A 17,877-nucleotide genomic window follows, 5' to 3' on the forward strand; every position below is an offset into this window, starting at 1 on the left:
CTGGTAGCTACTGTTTAGTAAAACCCACGTTTTGTGACCAAGATTCGATGCAGCCGAACTTATCCACATAGAGAAAATTCGCTTTGCACATCAGTTTTAGTTTCAGGTAACATTTTTAGATTCTTCATGCAAAAGGGAAGGTCGGGTTTTATCTCTGTATGTGAGGAACAGGGTGTAGCTTGATTGATGACTGTATTCAGCCCAGTTTCTTGAGCATCATCAGTCATCACTGCACTGGACTCTCTTGTCGTGATGAAAATATAAAAATGTACATAAAAAAAAGTTGTCATGGAATTAGAGATACCGAAATAGTGGACCAAAAAAGTAGTATAGCGACCAATTTTCTCTTATGACAAAAATATATGTATTTTCTCAATTTAATTTGTTTTCTCTCAGCTCTACAAGAAACAAGATAACCATGGTTTCTGGGAAGAAAATAGCTGATGTTGGTTACAAAACCTTTACGATTTGTATGCTTGGATTGACTGGCTATGGAGCTGCACTTCTCACTAGGAGGGTTTACATGTTCTTCCAGAGAAAGAAGATGTTGAAAGAAGAAGGATTGCTTGGTGGTGCAACAGTAGAAGCAGTTGTGCAGCCACCATTGGCGGCACCACAAACAGAGAGTGCATCATCATCTAGTTGAAACTCTGACTGAAGACTGTGTTTGCCGAGTCCACACATTGTAATTACAAGAAACTGTGGAGTGTGAAGTGAAACTTTGTAGGGTCTCATAATAATGATTTGGTCTCCAAGAACTGTTTTGCTATTGAGTAAGCTAAACATTGGCAGTGACAGACTGAGTTGTAACTACTGTACAAGACAATTTTTATATCCAATAGTTTAGATCAAATAATGTGATTGATATGATGTACAAAATGCTTGTTTTAATGTGAACTTTGCCTCTTAATTCATCTAAGAAGTTCAACACATTACACAGCATTACATTATATTTATTTTGTAGCCTCTGTTTGTTGGAAACTTGGAAAGGAATGATGGAACTATACCCTGTCTGTCATTATATCAAGCCTCTTTCAGTGGATTTGATCATGTATGAAATTACCCAAAAACTTTGCAAGGAGATACTGTGCCTTGCGCCATCTCTTTATAATTTCAATATTACTGTTTAATTAATGTTACCACACACCAGCCAAATTATAGCGTTTATGATAGAAATACATAATTTCTCAAAATACACATTTTCTCAACATTGAGGACATAATCAGTGTAATAAATGTTTGAATTGTTATTCATGGTCTTGTTTCAAGTTTTGATAATTTAAAAATGAGAGAAAATTACATGCTTACATATCATATGTCATATGTTTTGATGTCTTACACAAGGTACAATCTATGTTTAATAGTAGAATCTTCAGTCTTTTATTTATATGGTGCACATGTGGGCTTAGATTCTTTGTTTGCCTATCTGTTGGATGAGGAAAAATTCCAAAAAATCAAAGGTCAGTTAGGATAGCAGAAATAATGTAGTGTTAGTCCTGCATGTCTACAGGTAGGCTAAGTTGATTTTGGCAATTACCTACAACTCTTGCCTAAAATTCAACATATTACTATATTGAAGCCTCGGCCAAAATGTAGGCACAAATTATTAGTGGGTTTATAATTTATCCCACTGAGTCAGTTTATGTCATTAGAGCATCACTATTTGATTAGAATCAATGAGAGGAGTGGACCTGTGAAACATGAACATCATTACCATAATCAATGTTAATCACCAAGCCAATTACAAAGGGATGTATTTCAAGATTGGTTGAGTTAGATCTAAATGGGGCTGAGCCATTGCTTGTTGAAATAGTAATCTAAACTATTTCCATGGTCCACATCAGATAACAATTGTGTATTTCTTTTGTATTCATTTTGTATATTTCTATCATATGTTTCTCTGAAAGTGTAGCTTATTTTTGTTATCTGGTGTAATAAATTTCATTCATTCATTCATTCATTCATTCATTCATTCATTCATTCATTCATTCATTCATTCATTCATTCAATTTACGGTTTGAATACAAAACCTAACATCAAACCTTAATTTAGATTATGATTCTAACAGCAATGGTTCAGACCCCTCATATTACTCTACTGTACCAGTGGTGGTGGTGGTGGTGGTGGTGGTGGTGGTGATGTCCCATCAAACTTCAGAAAGTATGCTATATGTTAGTCTAGTTCCTGACGACCGTTTACACTATGTTATCTTAATACATTATGTCTAGTCAATGTTGTTTCTCATGCACAGAATTCTGTGCTCCCCCCCCCCCATATTTCATATAAACATGATGATGTCACGTCCCCACATGATTTTAGTTTAAGCAGACTGGAGGTGGAGTTTGGTTGGATATTTGCATAATATCAGTCCAGCTGTACCAATGAATATTAATGAGTGATGATGACAGCCTGTCAATTTGTGATGGATCACTACTGACATGTGCCATTTGCGCTTCGCACGTAATGTGTGAAGATAACGTAGTGTGAAATTGGAATACGGTTGTCAGGAACTAGACTAACTACATGTGTAGTTAACCATGACTTATCTGCTGTGAGAATTGAACCTGAAGCCTTAGGATTTCAATCCAGATTCTTAACTACTATGCCATTGGGATCTTGTTATTATGTATGACATTAACCCTTTATCTCTTCAGGATATTTATAATCAATGCCCCTCACAACAAAAAAGACCTTCTCATCAGTTGTCTAATTCTAATGGGAATCAAACCTGAAGCCATGTACATAGGCTTAGGCTTTGAAGTTGAGTACCTTATCAACTGCACTTCACAGAACTTGTAATTTTATATGGCTATATAACCCATTCCTTTGTTTGGTTATTACAAGTCTAGTGTACAGCACAATACAGTGTGGACAAGGAGGAAATCTTTGGCTATAGTAACTTGTGATAAATTTTGTTCACTGACAAAGACCCCCCCCCCAAAAAAACAAAAACAAAACAACAACAACAACAACAACAACAAAAAAAAAACAACAACAAAAAACCACACACCAAAAAACACCAAACAAACAAAACAACAACAACAACAAAACAACCAAACCCCAACCTGAACAACAACAGCAACAAGAAGACAAAATATTTAAAAAATGTGTAAAATGTTTGTTATTGTACATACAGTAACAAACTACTTACACACTTTTTTGCAATTTATTTAGTGCCATAGAAAAATATAATAAGGTTATTTTATAAAATTCAAAATCCAAAATAGATACCAATTTGTCATCCATACGGCCAGTTTAATATTAATTTTCTGTAAGTTTCAATTTTCTTTTACATTACTTATTTCATGAGAGTTGCGTAACCGTTAGTAATTCCTCTCAGGGAATTATTATTGTGTTTGAATAAACCTGACATAAAAATATCAGTTATGCACAATGCCATACGGGTGCGTGACCGCCGTCGTTAGTAATGCACCCATATGCGTTGGTGCATGTTTTCATTGACAACATACATACATACATACATACATACAATACATACATACATGTACGAACATCGTGAGGAGAGTGAGGGCGCTGTTCAAAGTACGGGAAAAATATTTTTGAACTTTGACCTCTCTAGCACATGCGTTACTGCGCGCACAGACCGCTGGGAAACTCATTACAGCTAGCTATCATGGCGGAAGCTAAGGAAGACGTCAAACCTATCATGGACACTAACACCTCCTCTCCTCTCGTCGAAGATGTTTCAGGTAAGTTTTTCACAACTTTCAACGCCTGGTATTCCATCGATTATAACGGACCGTTTGGAACGGATATTCCCGTTCGATGTTTGCATTGATCTTATTCAACACTGCTTTGCCGACAGTTCCGAGCTGTGCAGGCTTTCAATCGCAATCTAGTCATGTGTGCGGCCATGCGCTTTTCAAATGAAATGAAAAATCGACCGTACCATGCAACTTTTATTGACGCCACTATTTTATTAGACTGTACAACCGTTATAGAATTTTATAGCGAACTGAGACGAAGATCGATCGTCAGATCCTAGTCAAAATCATCGGACAGGGTTCTGTTGAGTATATGGACGAAATCACTCGTCTAGACCACGGGCTAACCAGTACATTGTTCTGACCGTCTGTGATTTATTGTACAATGATTACGGTACATGTGTGTTTATTTTGACTCGCAGCCTCACGTAACATTTAAGTAAGATACCCCAGGAAACCACAAGGGTTCAATTAAACAAATCCAACTTTTTAGGGACATATGTCGTTTTCAAGAGATTACACTAGTTTCAACTTCCAAGTGTTGTTCAGATATTTTACGTAGTGAAAAAATATATATTTTCGTCATTGACACCAGTGCATCTAACTTCTAAGTATTAAAAGATAACAACAAACTGTTGAGTGTGTTTACAGAAGTATTTTGCAGTTTAGATACACAGTTCAAAGCAATCAAAGAAGCTCAGTGTAACATTGGCTCAGTGTCAAATTTTGTAATATATGTAGCATGTATACAATGCAAGATTGATAGCATGTTCGTGAATTTTATGCAGAGAAAGAACTACAGGCATTCAGTGTGTTTTGTTTAGACAGGAAGATATCTAAAATGCTGTATGAAGGTTTCAGAAATCAAACCTGACCCACATTGTAGATTATTGATATTATGCTACCACCCTAGGGTCAATGAAGTGTAAACAGTCTATACCTACAGTATTTGTCCTAACCTATGCTCATTTAAGTAACCTCTTAAGACTTAATTGAGTTTCCCATATGGTCCTACCTTTCCCTATCAAATGTACAATATTATGATGGAAAATTGTAGATTACAACAACAAGGAAACTTGTAGACTGCAACCTTCAAGGGAAAACTGTAGATAGTTATGGAAAATTTTAGATTACAACCTTAATTTAAGGTAAAACTGTAGGTAGTTTTGGAAAATTGTTGATTATAACCCTATGGGAAAACTGCAGATACATGTAGTTATAGGAAAATGGTAGTTTGCAACCTTAATTTCATATTGACCTTGAATGATACCCATAGTATGGTGCCAGTGATAATACATGTACAAAAATTAAAGAGAGAAACATGAATCCATAAAAATAAACCATACAAGCACAGATATAAACTATTAAACTTCACTTTAGGAAATGGTATACAGTAAAAGCAAACATGATATATGATATGTACTAAGGCAGTGTACCCTCTAAACAATTTTGATGCGCCACTGACACACACAGTTTCCAGTTACTCACCAAAATTTGGTGTTCCCCTATCTCTTACTATGTGGTGACTCACAAGAAATTCCAGTTTTTCTCATTTTGACTCACAACAACAAAATTTGGCTATCATTAGAGGACTGGCTGTACTTTAGGAAATACATATACACTGGGGCTTCCTTTTCCGATCTTGTAGATCTTTACCAACTTTTTATCTTATCTTGTCAGGAAAATTCTCTTTGAGTTTGACTCAATGACGGGCTGGTTTCACTTTATACCTTTAGTAGTCACAATGGAACATTGCGAAATGGAAATTCACTTATCTTAGTTCTACTTTCAGTTTGTTTTCATCAAAAGCAACAGTTTGTTCCTTCCTGTATGTATGTACTAATAATAGTTCAGAGATGAAATGAAAACTTCAGACCGAGTATTGAATCAACAATAATAAACAATGCGTTATTGTCATGGGTGATGTGGATTAATGATGGTGTTTTTTGTTGTATATTGCACATGCCATGGTGATACATGTATATGACCATTCAAAGTGATGATATACATTTGTCTCAATTATAATACCATGGTGATATGACCATTCAAAGTGATGATATACATTTGTCTCAATTATAATACCATGGTGATATGACCATTCAAAGTGATGATATACATTTGTCTCAATTATAATACCATGGTGATATGACCATTCAAAGTGATGATATACATTTGTCTCAATTATAATACCATGGTGGTATGATCATTCAAAGGGGTGATATACATATTTCTCATTCATAATATCGTACATATCATGGTGATTTGACCATTCAAAGGGGTGATATTCGTTTGTCTCGTTCATATACATGCCATGATGATATGAATATGTACCATGGTGATATGACTAATTAACTTGATGAATACCTACCATTGTGATATGACTAATGAACTTGATTAATTACCTACTGTGATATGACTAATGAACTTGATGAATACATATGCATGATGATATGACCATTCAAAGGGGTGATATACATTTGTCTCATTCATAATATCATACATGCCATTGTGATATGAATGCATACCATGGTGGTACATGTATGACTAATGATGATAGTTTGTTAACCCTAGAGTTTTATAGATTTATACCAACTTTTGTTCACTTTAAGAATTTTTCATTGACTTTTAAAATTTGGCCTGAATACATTTTATAAGGAAGAAAGCAATGGATTTAAAGTTCAAATGTCGGCCTGCATAAATGCAGTTGGCTATTGACTTGTGGGTTAATTGTTTACATAAAACTTGCACAAATTCAAAATTACTCTACTAGTATTTCACCATGTGAACAGGTTTGACAATAGAGCAGGGCGCACAAGCAAAGACCATGTGACTTTATTGTTTGACAGTAGTGCAGGGCACACATGCAAAGACCATGTGACTACTCAGATGTGTCCTCAGTGAACAAGGCTTTAGGCCAACTCCACAGAAGTCAGTATTTGATACCATTGGTAGTTTTGATTTACTATAGATAAAGCATCATGTGTTGTGAATTCAAAACAAAATCAGTTTGTTTACTTTTCCTTGGTTCAAAGTTTGTAGTAGTCCAGGGTATATATAGACTGCTTACCTAAACACTGTGTCTTGCTAACCAAATTTATGAGATGTTAGTGAAGTCTATATTACACCAATGGAAATCAATGGAAAATTGTTGCTGAACCAGTTCGTGGCTAAATTTGATTACCAGGGTGGAAGTTAAATTCATGCCATGAGTCCTACCCTGTGTTGATAGAGGATTGGAACTTGAAAGATATCAAGAAAAAAAGAAAGAAATGTATGTAGTCATTGATATCTTGACTGTGAGTTAAGAGACATACATGTATACATGTGGATGGCAGTGGGATAGAAGTGACATACATTGTACATACATGTATGTATACAGGTGGGTGACTGTGGGACAGATACATACATGTCATGTGCCAAATACTGTTCCATGTCTTGCTGCGAGAGGTCATTTTTCTGGTAATAACAGTGGGCTCTTACACCAGAAAAATGTACCTCATCACCTGCAACTATGAATTGATTATTGATGAATGCCTGAAAATACTGTGTTTCATTCAAAATAAAAATTAAAATCACTCCTGCGTTAAACTTGCAAGCTGGGTATCTGTAGATTTCTGATCATGCTGATGACTGTAATGTGGTTGTTTACATCTCAGCCTTAACTTGATCATCCTAATCAGGGTGTGCTTAAATTAATGTTTACTCTTTGTATACTATATCATTCACAGATAGGTTCAAATGGATATCCTTCAGCTCGAAAATGAGTGTCCTTGTATTGTGTATAGTATTTCTAAACTTACAGGAATGTATACAAGATACTTTTTTGTTCTACATGTGGTTAAGCACAAGTGGCACTTTTAGTGGCGGTTAAATTTTGATATTTTTACAAAATTTAGAAATTCATGTTTACAATCACATGATGAGCAGTGTTGATCGTCTCCTTAGTTTTGCCGTTCTGTGGTTGAATTTTTTCCTGTGACACTACACATAAAATTCAAAAACTTGTTACAATGTGTATGATAATGACATTTTGTGCAGTTTACACTAAATTTGTCATTCAAAATGATGGTTATACATGTAGCTGGATTTCTGGTTGTCTGCGAGGTTCGTTGCCATGGGGAATGACAGTGACCAAGTGATACAACAACCAATAATACATGTATGACTGTTGGTGAAAAAAACCCATATACATGTAGCAGCAGGGCTCTCAACCAATCAAAATGTGAGATTAGTGACAGGTGACATAAAAACTTGTGTACAGGTGGATTCCCCATTTTGATGAATTACTTTACTATGTAAAACACCTTTTGTAAGATTTTATTGCCGCAAGGAGAATACAGAAATAATGTAATAATGTTATCATCTATCTTAGAACCAAGAAAACAATCAACTGCTGCACATGTTTATTGATCAATGATTTGTCTGAGCGTCTGGGAGTGATACATCACTTGGTGTGATCCCAGTGCTGTCTTGTACATGTACATGTAGTACTGTGTAATGGATTGTGTGATTTATGTAGCCAAATTAACAAGGGAATATGGGACAATTTGTTTGCGGCATTCAATGGTACAAAATTTATTATCGGGTAAGTTGATTGTTGACAGCTTAATTTGAACAACAACGGAAACAGTATCCTTTCTTAATTGAAGGGTACTACCACAGCATTGCTGGGTTGGCTATCACTTTTGCTGGAATGTTAATGTTTTTGGCAGTTGGGATTTTTTGCTATGATCAGTGTCAACATGTTAGGGCAACCATGTTTATTTCTGTGTTTCTCCTGGCCCAATCAAAGTTATTTAACAAAATAATAGTAAAAAGTCACACCCTCTATGGTGTGGTTAGGAAAAATTATAATATTATTGCTGGTAAGATGACAACACTACCAGTTTGTATGTGGGTAAGGATTTCCATAATTTATCGCTGAAATTTTGACCTCTGCTAAAACAAATGGTTCTTATTTCTGACTTAACTGTCATTTCTATGGCAACCCAGACTGGTAAAAGTATGATTATGTAATGAATGCATCACCAACATGAACTCACAGTTCTTCTTTTTTTGACCACCTGACCCATCTTTTTTTTATAAGATAAAATGAGAAACATAAAAAAGAAATATTGTTGCCCTTTCAGCTATAAAACATTGAATGAACATTACAGCAAACTAGGAACAACATGCAGTGGAGTGTTCCAACTCTACAAATGTAACTGACGAGATGTTTTGTAGATTAAGCTATAAAGCATAGGATGGCAACCACTGCAATGTGGAACAAATCTATCAATGGTTGAGTTGTATTTGTCAACACTTGGTGAATGTCAGAGAATTAAAGTTTGGAATTCAGTTGAGATTGATTCCACATGGTATATTATCAAGCAGACAGGAGGGGTGGGGTGATGACATTTGAAACATGTCAACTTCCAAATCATATTCCTATATATACCGGGGTAATAGTCATTTATAAACTAGGTGTTCTTTCCATGGTCTGAGAATCCTGGTATCAGAGTGAGGGAAAAGTCTAGTCAAAGTTATTCCTATGTTTCTCATGTTGTGTCATTGTATTTGTTGGGAACCAAAATATTTTTCTTTGAAAGAAAACTCTTGATCAGGCCTAAAGAAACAAATTGTTTGGTTCCGGTTACCCGACCGCCATATAGTTTTTCACTGTCGACCGTAAACTTTGTTTTACGTATTCAAGAAAATAATAATAAAATCATGAAAATTGTAAAGTCTCGCAAGAAATAGTGGATGCGGAAACTGACATAAACTTAAAAAGACAACATAAAACTGTTCTTCCAATCTGTAATGGCTGTGCATCTCGATGGGAAGAAAACAATAACTCCATATGGACAACAATGGAAAACATAACTACCTGAATTAGACACTCACATATAAAAAAAATATATCATTATAAAAAAATTAAAATAAAAAATAAATCTACCTACAAAAATGTACCCTACCTATTCTAAAGTTGAGTGTAATTGGAACCACAGAATTTTTTTTGTTGGGCTTTCTAATAATACAGGAACACTTTGTAGAATTGTTGTGACCTTTGTGAGATTCTTAAGATTATATTGAAAACAATGTGTATAAAAGATGACGTGATTGCTGATTGCTTGACTGAATTTATCACTGCATGAGAAACTATATTTATTACAAGGAATTTGTTTCATGTAAATCCATTTTATTGTTACATACTATTGTATTAAATAAATAAATAATTTCTTACAGCAGAGAAAAAGGTATAATGGTGATATTTAAAATTTATTTCATAGATTTGTCAAAATTTGTGCATTTAATTCTTCTCCATGGACAGGGTTTGGAATAATCAACAGCTTGTCATGGACAGTACTTTTAACCTCGGTCAGGTATAATTTTATAAATAGGTGGAATTGCATGGCATATTAATTTCAGGATATTTTCCTTTCTTTGTGGATAACAAAATGCAATGTATTAATTATAAACCATACAAATGATAAATTTAATCTGGGATTGGTATTTTTGAGTGACACAGACTCCATCTTGTCTGATGGATAATTCAGTTTTATATTATAATTCAAAAGATGGAATTTAACATACACGGTTTAGATAGGTGTGTTGTAGGACTTCCTATATATGTACATCTGAGCATCCTCTGATTATCACATAAACTGTCCCAAATGGAAATTTATCAAATTATTTTCTCAAAAAAACCAGTTCAAAGTTTGTATAATACAGACTGTTATAGGTGAATTTCATTAAAAAGTTATGACAAACATACAGTAATGTAACATTATCTGTTGTACACAACTTTGACCCACAATGTTTATTTATTCATTGTTGCCTTGTACATTACTTGTCACTGACTTGTAATGAAGCATAGAACTGTGAATGAAGAGTTATTCTGGCTAGTTTTGTGTAAATAACAAGTTTGCCTAAGGCCAGTCTACATGATGTCTTCTGAGTTGTGGACTTCTCCCCAGTGAGTTCATGATAACAAAGGAAACATGGCACGATCTTTGTTAAGGTAGAGTGCACCTCCATGACAAATTTCTCTGAAAAATCAAAGTTCTTCAATTTTCTCTAAACTTTGTCATATGAAGGTTTGTTCCTGGTTCTTTTGAAATAGTAAAAGAATTTTGGATGTCTTCCATCTTGTTTTCAAGGAAATCATCAATCTGTTCTTTTCCCATAGAGTTAAGACAGTATTCGGCGGCCATATTGGATTCTAAAATGACTAAATTTTGATATCATTTTTACTTCTATTTCAAAACTTTGTGTGGTGACCCCCCAATTTTTTCATTGATTTTAAGTGAGAATAGGTTGAAGATTTCAATTCCTGGTTTAACCATTAAACCCTGTCTGAACTCCAGGATATGTAGTGTAAAATTACACAAGTTTAACTGAAAATGTAATTTGGAACATGGGACATGAAGGTTAAATTTTCATCCTAGCAAAACATCAGAAATGTAATTTTTGGGAAGTTGAAAAATGTCCAACATATGTCCAAGTTACGAATATTATTGCTGTATTTACTTTAGTAATAATAATTTGGAGGGAAGTTATAAGGATTTGTACATCAACAAATATAACTACGATGCTGAAAATATAGCATAAACCTTTCCAACTTCTGGTAAATGCAAAAAAAAAGTAATATTGCAATGAGTATTGAACCAGAAAAAACACCTGTCACCTGGGTTGTTCATTAGTCAGGTGTCTGTTATTATCACCTACATCCTTACAGCGCAGGTGGCTGGAAAGAAAAATTGGATCTAGGGAATTGATTTTCAATTTTCCATAAAAAATGAAATACTTTTTGAAACTCTGTCAATATACCTTGTGCAAAGTTCTCCTCAAAAACCAAAGATAGTAGGGTATTCACCTTCTGTTTCCATGGAGATGAGCCATCTCATCCACTGCTGTTCTTGATCTCATTTTTTTTCTGTCGTTCAGATGTTATCCATTATCTTTTTTGTATGATGGCTCGTGATTACTTATTTGTTCAAATGTCAAAGGAGATCCACATAAGGTCTAATTATGTCAAATCTTTTCATTTGAGAGGTATTCTATATTGACATGAATTTTGACCTCAATGTTGTAACATTTTGTGAGGAAAATACAAGTTGAAAGATAATGTTGACAGTACTTTGTGGCTATTTAGGAAGATAAACAAAAAAATTGTGTCATAAGGAGGTAAATGTTTTGTCTGTTGTTGAAGCTGTGTGGTTAATTCCTTTGTAGTGCCTCCTTCTATCTCAAACTCCCTGATAAGATAGTTTAGTTATCAACAAATTTATGGTTTGATAACCTTGTGTGGTAGTTAAGCAGGACACACTGAAGATTAGTTTTGTGATAGTTATGCATTTTAGAATTGTCTGTGCAATTGAGTGTTGTCAAGTATTGAATCACTTTAACATCTGTCAGACAAATTATATTTTCTGGAATGATGTATGGACATTTTGGCGTTGTAAGACACCCTGGTCCAGAGACATGCTTTTGTGTATCTCAAGATAATAACATCAAGTCAAGGCTCTGGCTACTATCCTGTAAATGAACATGTTGTGTTGTGTCAGCTATGAATGGCCATGGTTTTGCACTTTCCCATATTCGGTCACCACGTAAATGGAAAAGTATGTCGTGTACTGAGTATTATGTGACAATCTCACTAAAACACTATTTTTATCACCCTATTTCACTTTACAACAATCTCTTATTTCGAATGAACTGCCACAGCTTTGAATACTTCAGGGAAACCGTTTCCCATTCTAGTCATGCAATATTCTCCTGCTCAAATGCAGCTGGAAAAAGTCACCGAATGGACTCCACAGTACTATGTACATGGAATATAAAGGGGGTATCATTACATGTAATGGAAGGTTTAAGAAGTAAGATACAAATAATTGTAGGAAAAGGTGTAATATGTGAAGAAAAATTATGTAGATGTAATTTTCATAAAAACCAAAATGTCATTTCTATGTACATTTGTAATAGTAAAGTACATTGTTGGCCAAATTGATTTCCAAGTCATAAAGGATAGAATATATGGTTGGGGTGTCATATTTATGTAAATAGATACAATGGTATAAATATCTGAAATATTGATGGTGTATGATTCTAGTGTCTCTGCTAGTGTTGGATCAACAGTTTCAGCTCCCTGTGGTATGATTTTCACCTTCCTGTGGTGTGGTGGTTTAGCTCAAGACAAGCAGTCAGAAAGTCATAGGTTCAAATCCTACTGGCGATGGCAGATTTTATGTGACTGACCCAAACCCAGGATAAGTAAACTGTATTCTACAGACACAATTGGTAGGCTGCTGCAGTGTCCCATCCACAAGGCGAGTGTGAATTTGGGGGTACTCATGGAATAATAACTTAGTAGTTGGGGACGAAATATTCACATAGAGACCCTAAGGGACGATTGCACAATGTCACACAAGCTCAATAAGCGAACTTCGTTCATTTAGGGGGTCTGGCATCAATGCGATTGCTAAAGTTCATTTTTATACTTCTAAACAAATTTTGACTGAAAACTTTCACTCCTTCCATGATAACAGCTTTTGTATTTACTACTGAGATGTTAATAAGTTGATAAAAATTTACCTCTAATGTGAGATATGGTGCTGGGTTTCTGGTAGTATTGTAATGTGTTTACAATCGTATTTTTACCATTACATCAATCGTAGTGGTGTGACCGCTATAATTTTCATCCTAGTTTACATATATGAACATGTGATGTCGCACTTGTGAATGTTTTAAGGGGAGGGAGGGGGTTTTGACCTAAACGAATGATGTTCGTGTGTTGAGCTTGTGCGACATTGTGCGATCGTCCCTTAGGACTCTGGGTACATATGTCCCATAGATACAATGTCGTGCCAGGCCTAGGTGACTCCGGAATAGCTGATGATTGACTTTGAAAGTCTTGTCAGTTCCATAGCAACATGATAGAGTGTAGCACGCGTGTAACATACCTGTACATGTACATTTTTTAGCAGGGCTGTCATGTAATGATCCAAAACCTAAATGGCAATCTATAGAATCATACAGGAGTGCAAAAGTAATGAGTAGAACAGTCCTGATAAATAAATTCAGTCCTGACGTTTCGAACCAATATTCTTACTCATAGGATATCAAGGCAAGATATAGAGTACATGTAGGTCATTACTTGACTGTATCTAAATGTTAGGGAATAGAATGACACACCGCAAGTGCTAATTAACAGTAAAATAGGCAAAGAAAGATCTAAAAGTCATGCACACAAAAATCTTGCTACAGCGTACACATCTTGGTTTATTTTCCTGTTTGCTGCTCTTCAGCAAACACTATTGTTGAAATAATGCCTTTTGTACACAAGTAACAATATAATTGGCTTAATTTGTATGCCATCAGTCTAGTGTTAGTTATATGCCTAAGTGTACTAATTTTGTATTCAGTAGTGTCTAATTGCTTGAATTACTTTTAGCTAATTTAAAATTACACGTGTATTGACTTATGGAAATGGTAATGTTCTTTCATACTGTATTTGCTTTGATAATGTTTTCTGAAATTTTAGTATGGAATGTTCTGTTACTATGTATAATACATGTATGTTACTTTGGTATGTTGTCTAAAAATTGATACTACAATGACATGTACAGTATGTGGACTTTGGTATCTTGTAATATGTGAAATTCAAGTATCAATATTACATTTACATACATGTGGGCTTCGTATCTTGTCTGAATTTTAAATATCACAAAATGTCCTCTTGTACTCTGCCTGTTTTGTTATCTTTTCTGAAATATTAATGTCATTTATCAGGAATCCAATCTTATCATTAGAAAAAATGTACTGCCGACAGGGATCCCCTTGGACCACAGTAGACAAGTCGTAGGTTCTATCCTATAAGTTTCTTGTTCAATGTGTTCTTCAGTTCCAGAATATTGCCTGTAATATTCTTCCTACATATGGTTTTAATATTCTACAAGCTCAGATGTTTGTTGACCTAATAACAATGATATTTGATAATGATTAGTGAGTGAAAAGTCAGGTCAAATAAAGAAATATTGCCTTTTATGTCAATTCTAATGTTAACAACAAACTGATTACATGTACATGTATGTTGTATGTCATGTATATAATTATTACATGGACATTATCACATAGATTATGTTGTATGAATCATGTATACAATTATTACATGGACATTATCACATAGATTATGTTGTATGAATCATGTATACAATTATTACATGGACATTATCACATAGATTATGTTGTATGAATCATGTATACAATTATTACATGGACATTATCACATAGATTATGTTGTATGAATCATGTATACAATTATTACATGGACATTATCACATAAATTATGTTGTATGAATCATGTATACAATTACATGGAAATATATAGATTATGTTGCATAATGTCATCACATGCATGTACATGGACATTATAACATAGATTATATGTACATGTATATTGTATTTCATGTATACATGGATATCTATTATCACATACATTATGTTGTATGTCTTCACATACATGTACATGGACATTATAACATAGATTATATGTATGTTGTATGAATCATGTGTCACTGGAGTAGTATACATAACTTCACATTGTCCACACCCGTTAAAAATAGACCATAAGGTAATGTTTTTCTGAGGGGAGAAAGGAAATAAAATCGGCATGAGTTTCTAAGTATTTTACCATGGTTCTTCATCAATACAATGGTATATATCATATACATGTATGGTATGGAAAATATTCAAAAAATTACAAATTTTATCAGATTTCCCTCTCTGTTTTGGTTATGCACTAAACTTATGACATAAATATGAAAATTTATGCAAACCTTATCAGGGTTTCTCCTTTATTGTTGAGTTTCCACACCAAAATTATGGTACATGTATAAGGTGTGGAATTATGTAATGTAAGTGTTACCAGGGTTGAAAATCCTTAACAAAAGACAACATGTTTAAATATAAGGGTAATAATTAATGCAAGTTTTACTGGGTTTACACAAAACCCAAATCATTGCAAATGGCATAAGACAAGTCAGCAGGGTCACCCCTAAAAAAATGATGGTATGGTTTATTACATGGCGTCATTCAATTTATTTGCCATCAGCTAGTGAATGTTGTAAAATTAAAATACAGACTCTCCTAAATACTGTTGATTTAATTAGCATGCCAGTTTGTGTGTTTGAGAGAGAATTAACAGTTTATATAATCATACCCCACAGAGTAAGGTCACTAATGAGAGCAGTTGAGAATGGGAAATGGTGAATTTCCAGCCAATTATCTCTATGTCCTTAAGAACAATATTGTTAGAGGCAATAATATATGCACGCTTACAAAGTTGAAATACTAAATAGGATAGCAAATATCAGCCTTCTTCATTCCCGGATTTATAGATATTTTTATACACTATGAGTTCTGGAGCGTCATTTCATGATTACATATAATTTACAATTTACTTGTGATTTCAGAGAAAAATGAAGTTGATCTGCATTTATAGGGTGTCTTTGCTATTGGCTATTGCATCATGGGAGATAGCAGGATTACATTATTTAATGGTTGAACGCTGAATATTCATGTGTATGAAATGCTTTGCACTTCAGTGTGAAACAGCTGTCATGAATATTCAATGTTCAACCATTGAATAATGTATTTCTACTATCTCCCATGATGCAACGGTCCATAGCAAAGATACCCTATAAATGCACAAGATCAACTTGATGTTTCTCTGAAATCGCAAATAATTGAAGGTGATATAAAATCATAAAATGACTCTCCAGAACTAATGTTTATGAAAATGTCTATTTACTGGGGTGGCATTCTCTTTAGTCGTCAGAGAAGTTATATACGTTCTCTGTAACATAAAAGAAAACTTCAGAGGTGGGTAGGAGACGGAAGAAGACATCTAAGTTCTGATGACCATGTTTTTTTGCTAGTGTGTATGAATGATTTGTTGATTAAAAGAGGTTGTCAGGTTGCTTTGACATCAGAAATATGAATTTTTTTTTCTTTCGCCTCCAGGAAATAGTTAAGCCTTTGACATTTGCATGGTTGTACAAGACGAATTTCCTTCCAAATCACTCAATGTACATGTATGCCCAATTGCCTTTATATTGATCAGTATGGCAGACACTAAATGATGCTAGAGTCGATAGCCCACAGACATACTACAGAATAATGGCCAGTCACCAAATTCTAGGCAAGGCATTGATGACTGGTTCAATAGCTATGTACGTGTACATGCATTACAACAAATCCCAGACCTCACATTATACTTATTTCGACCAAAATTCAATACCTCATTTTTAGACCTTAGACTTCTGGTAGAACCTACTACCCATCTGGAACAGCAGTAAGCATATACAGTCAATACTGTTGTGTACACATTACTGTACTACTGCTGTTTCAGACACTTGCATTGTCAGGCTGAAGAACTGTTTTCTAAATAAGGGATTCAAGAAAGCATATCATTTATAAGATAAGTATGATGATACAGTGTATAAATATAGTAGACCCATTTTAAACTCCTGCACCTGATATACAGTAACACATATGTATTCCCCTTTTCAAACCAGTATTGTCTAGAAAATAGACTTGAAAGTGCTGCATGTCTATCAAACATTGCAAGTATATGATAAGTCAGAGCGGATCTATGGATCCATGAGTCTATGAATATATACTTTGGCAGAGAATGATTGGGTCATTTTAAGTTACTCACACACTATATATATAATACTGAACAGCTTGATTAAAATGCATGCAGCATACCAAATATGTGACACCTGTATATAAGTACCAGTATTAACTTACCAGTCACATAGGAATTCTGGTGATAATTTTCAATATGTATTGAATTGACTTCAAAGAAAATAACTGCGTTGGCCAGGGAGAAAAGTATGTGATAAAAAAAAGATGTTTGGTACAGAACTGAAATATGCTAACTGAAACAATTATTTATCCAGAAGAGCATATTTATCCATTTTGTGGTTCAACTACATTTTCAAAATTGTGACTTTTGGCAAACATACAAGTTACAAAATTGTGTCAGATTTAACTTTTATTCCAAACACAAACACAAACTTGAAAATTTTTTACTTGAAATTTTTGACCGATTTGCCAACACAGATGCATTTCCATTTGAAGATGAAGAAGTTACGAAATGAAAATTTGGA

The 17,877-nt window shown here is 34.3% G+C and overlaps 2 protein-coding genes across 2 annotated transcripts in view; both read left to right on the plus strand.

Moving 5' to 3' along the window:
* Positions 1-26: 26 nt before the first annotated feature.
* LOC144447804 (cytochrome c oxidase assembly protein COX14 homolog) lies at positions 27-1,189 on the plus strand. Its single transcript, XM_078137891.1, has 2 exons — positions 27-106; positions 397-1,189. Exon 2 carries the CDS (start codon positions 419-421, stop codon positions 644-646), a length of 228 nt encoding a protein of 75 aa, XP_077994017.1. The 5' UTR covers positions 27-106; positions 397-418; the 3' UTR covers positions 647-1,189.
* A 2,436-nt stretch (positions 1,190-3,625) lies between these two features.
* The window catches only part of LOC144447314 (double-stranded RNA-specific editase 1-like), a 121,229-nt gene continuing 106,977 nt past the window's right edge, over positions 3,626-17,877 (plus strand). The window contains exon 1 of the mRNA XM_078137268.1: positions 3,626-3,709. Coding sequence (XP_077993394.1) covers positions 3,634-3,709 — 76 coding nt within the window. The 5' untranslated portion in view covers positions 3,626-3,633. The remainder of the gene's footprint in view (positions 3,710-17,877) is intronic.

The sequence above is a fragment of the Glandiceps talaboti genome, chromosome 16 (assembly GCF_964340395.1).
Source record: "Glandiceps talaboti chromosome 16, keGlaTala1.1, whole genome shotgun sequence".
Taxonomy (NCBI): Eukaryota; Metazoa; Hemichordata; class Enteropneusta; family Spengelidae; genus Glandiceps; species Glandiceps talaboti.

Excerpts from the sequence above, each read along its gene's own strand:
- LOC144447804 (XM_078137891.1), top strand. The coding sequence starts at position 419 with ATGGTTTCTGGGAAGAAAATAGCTGATGTTGGTTACAAAACCTTTACG.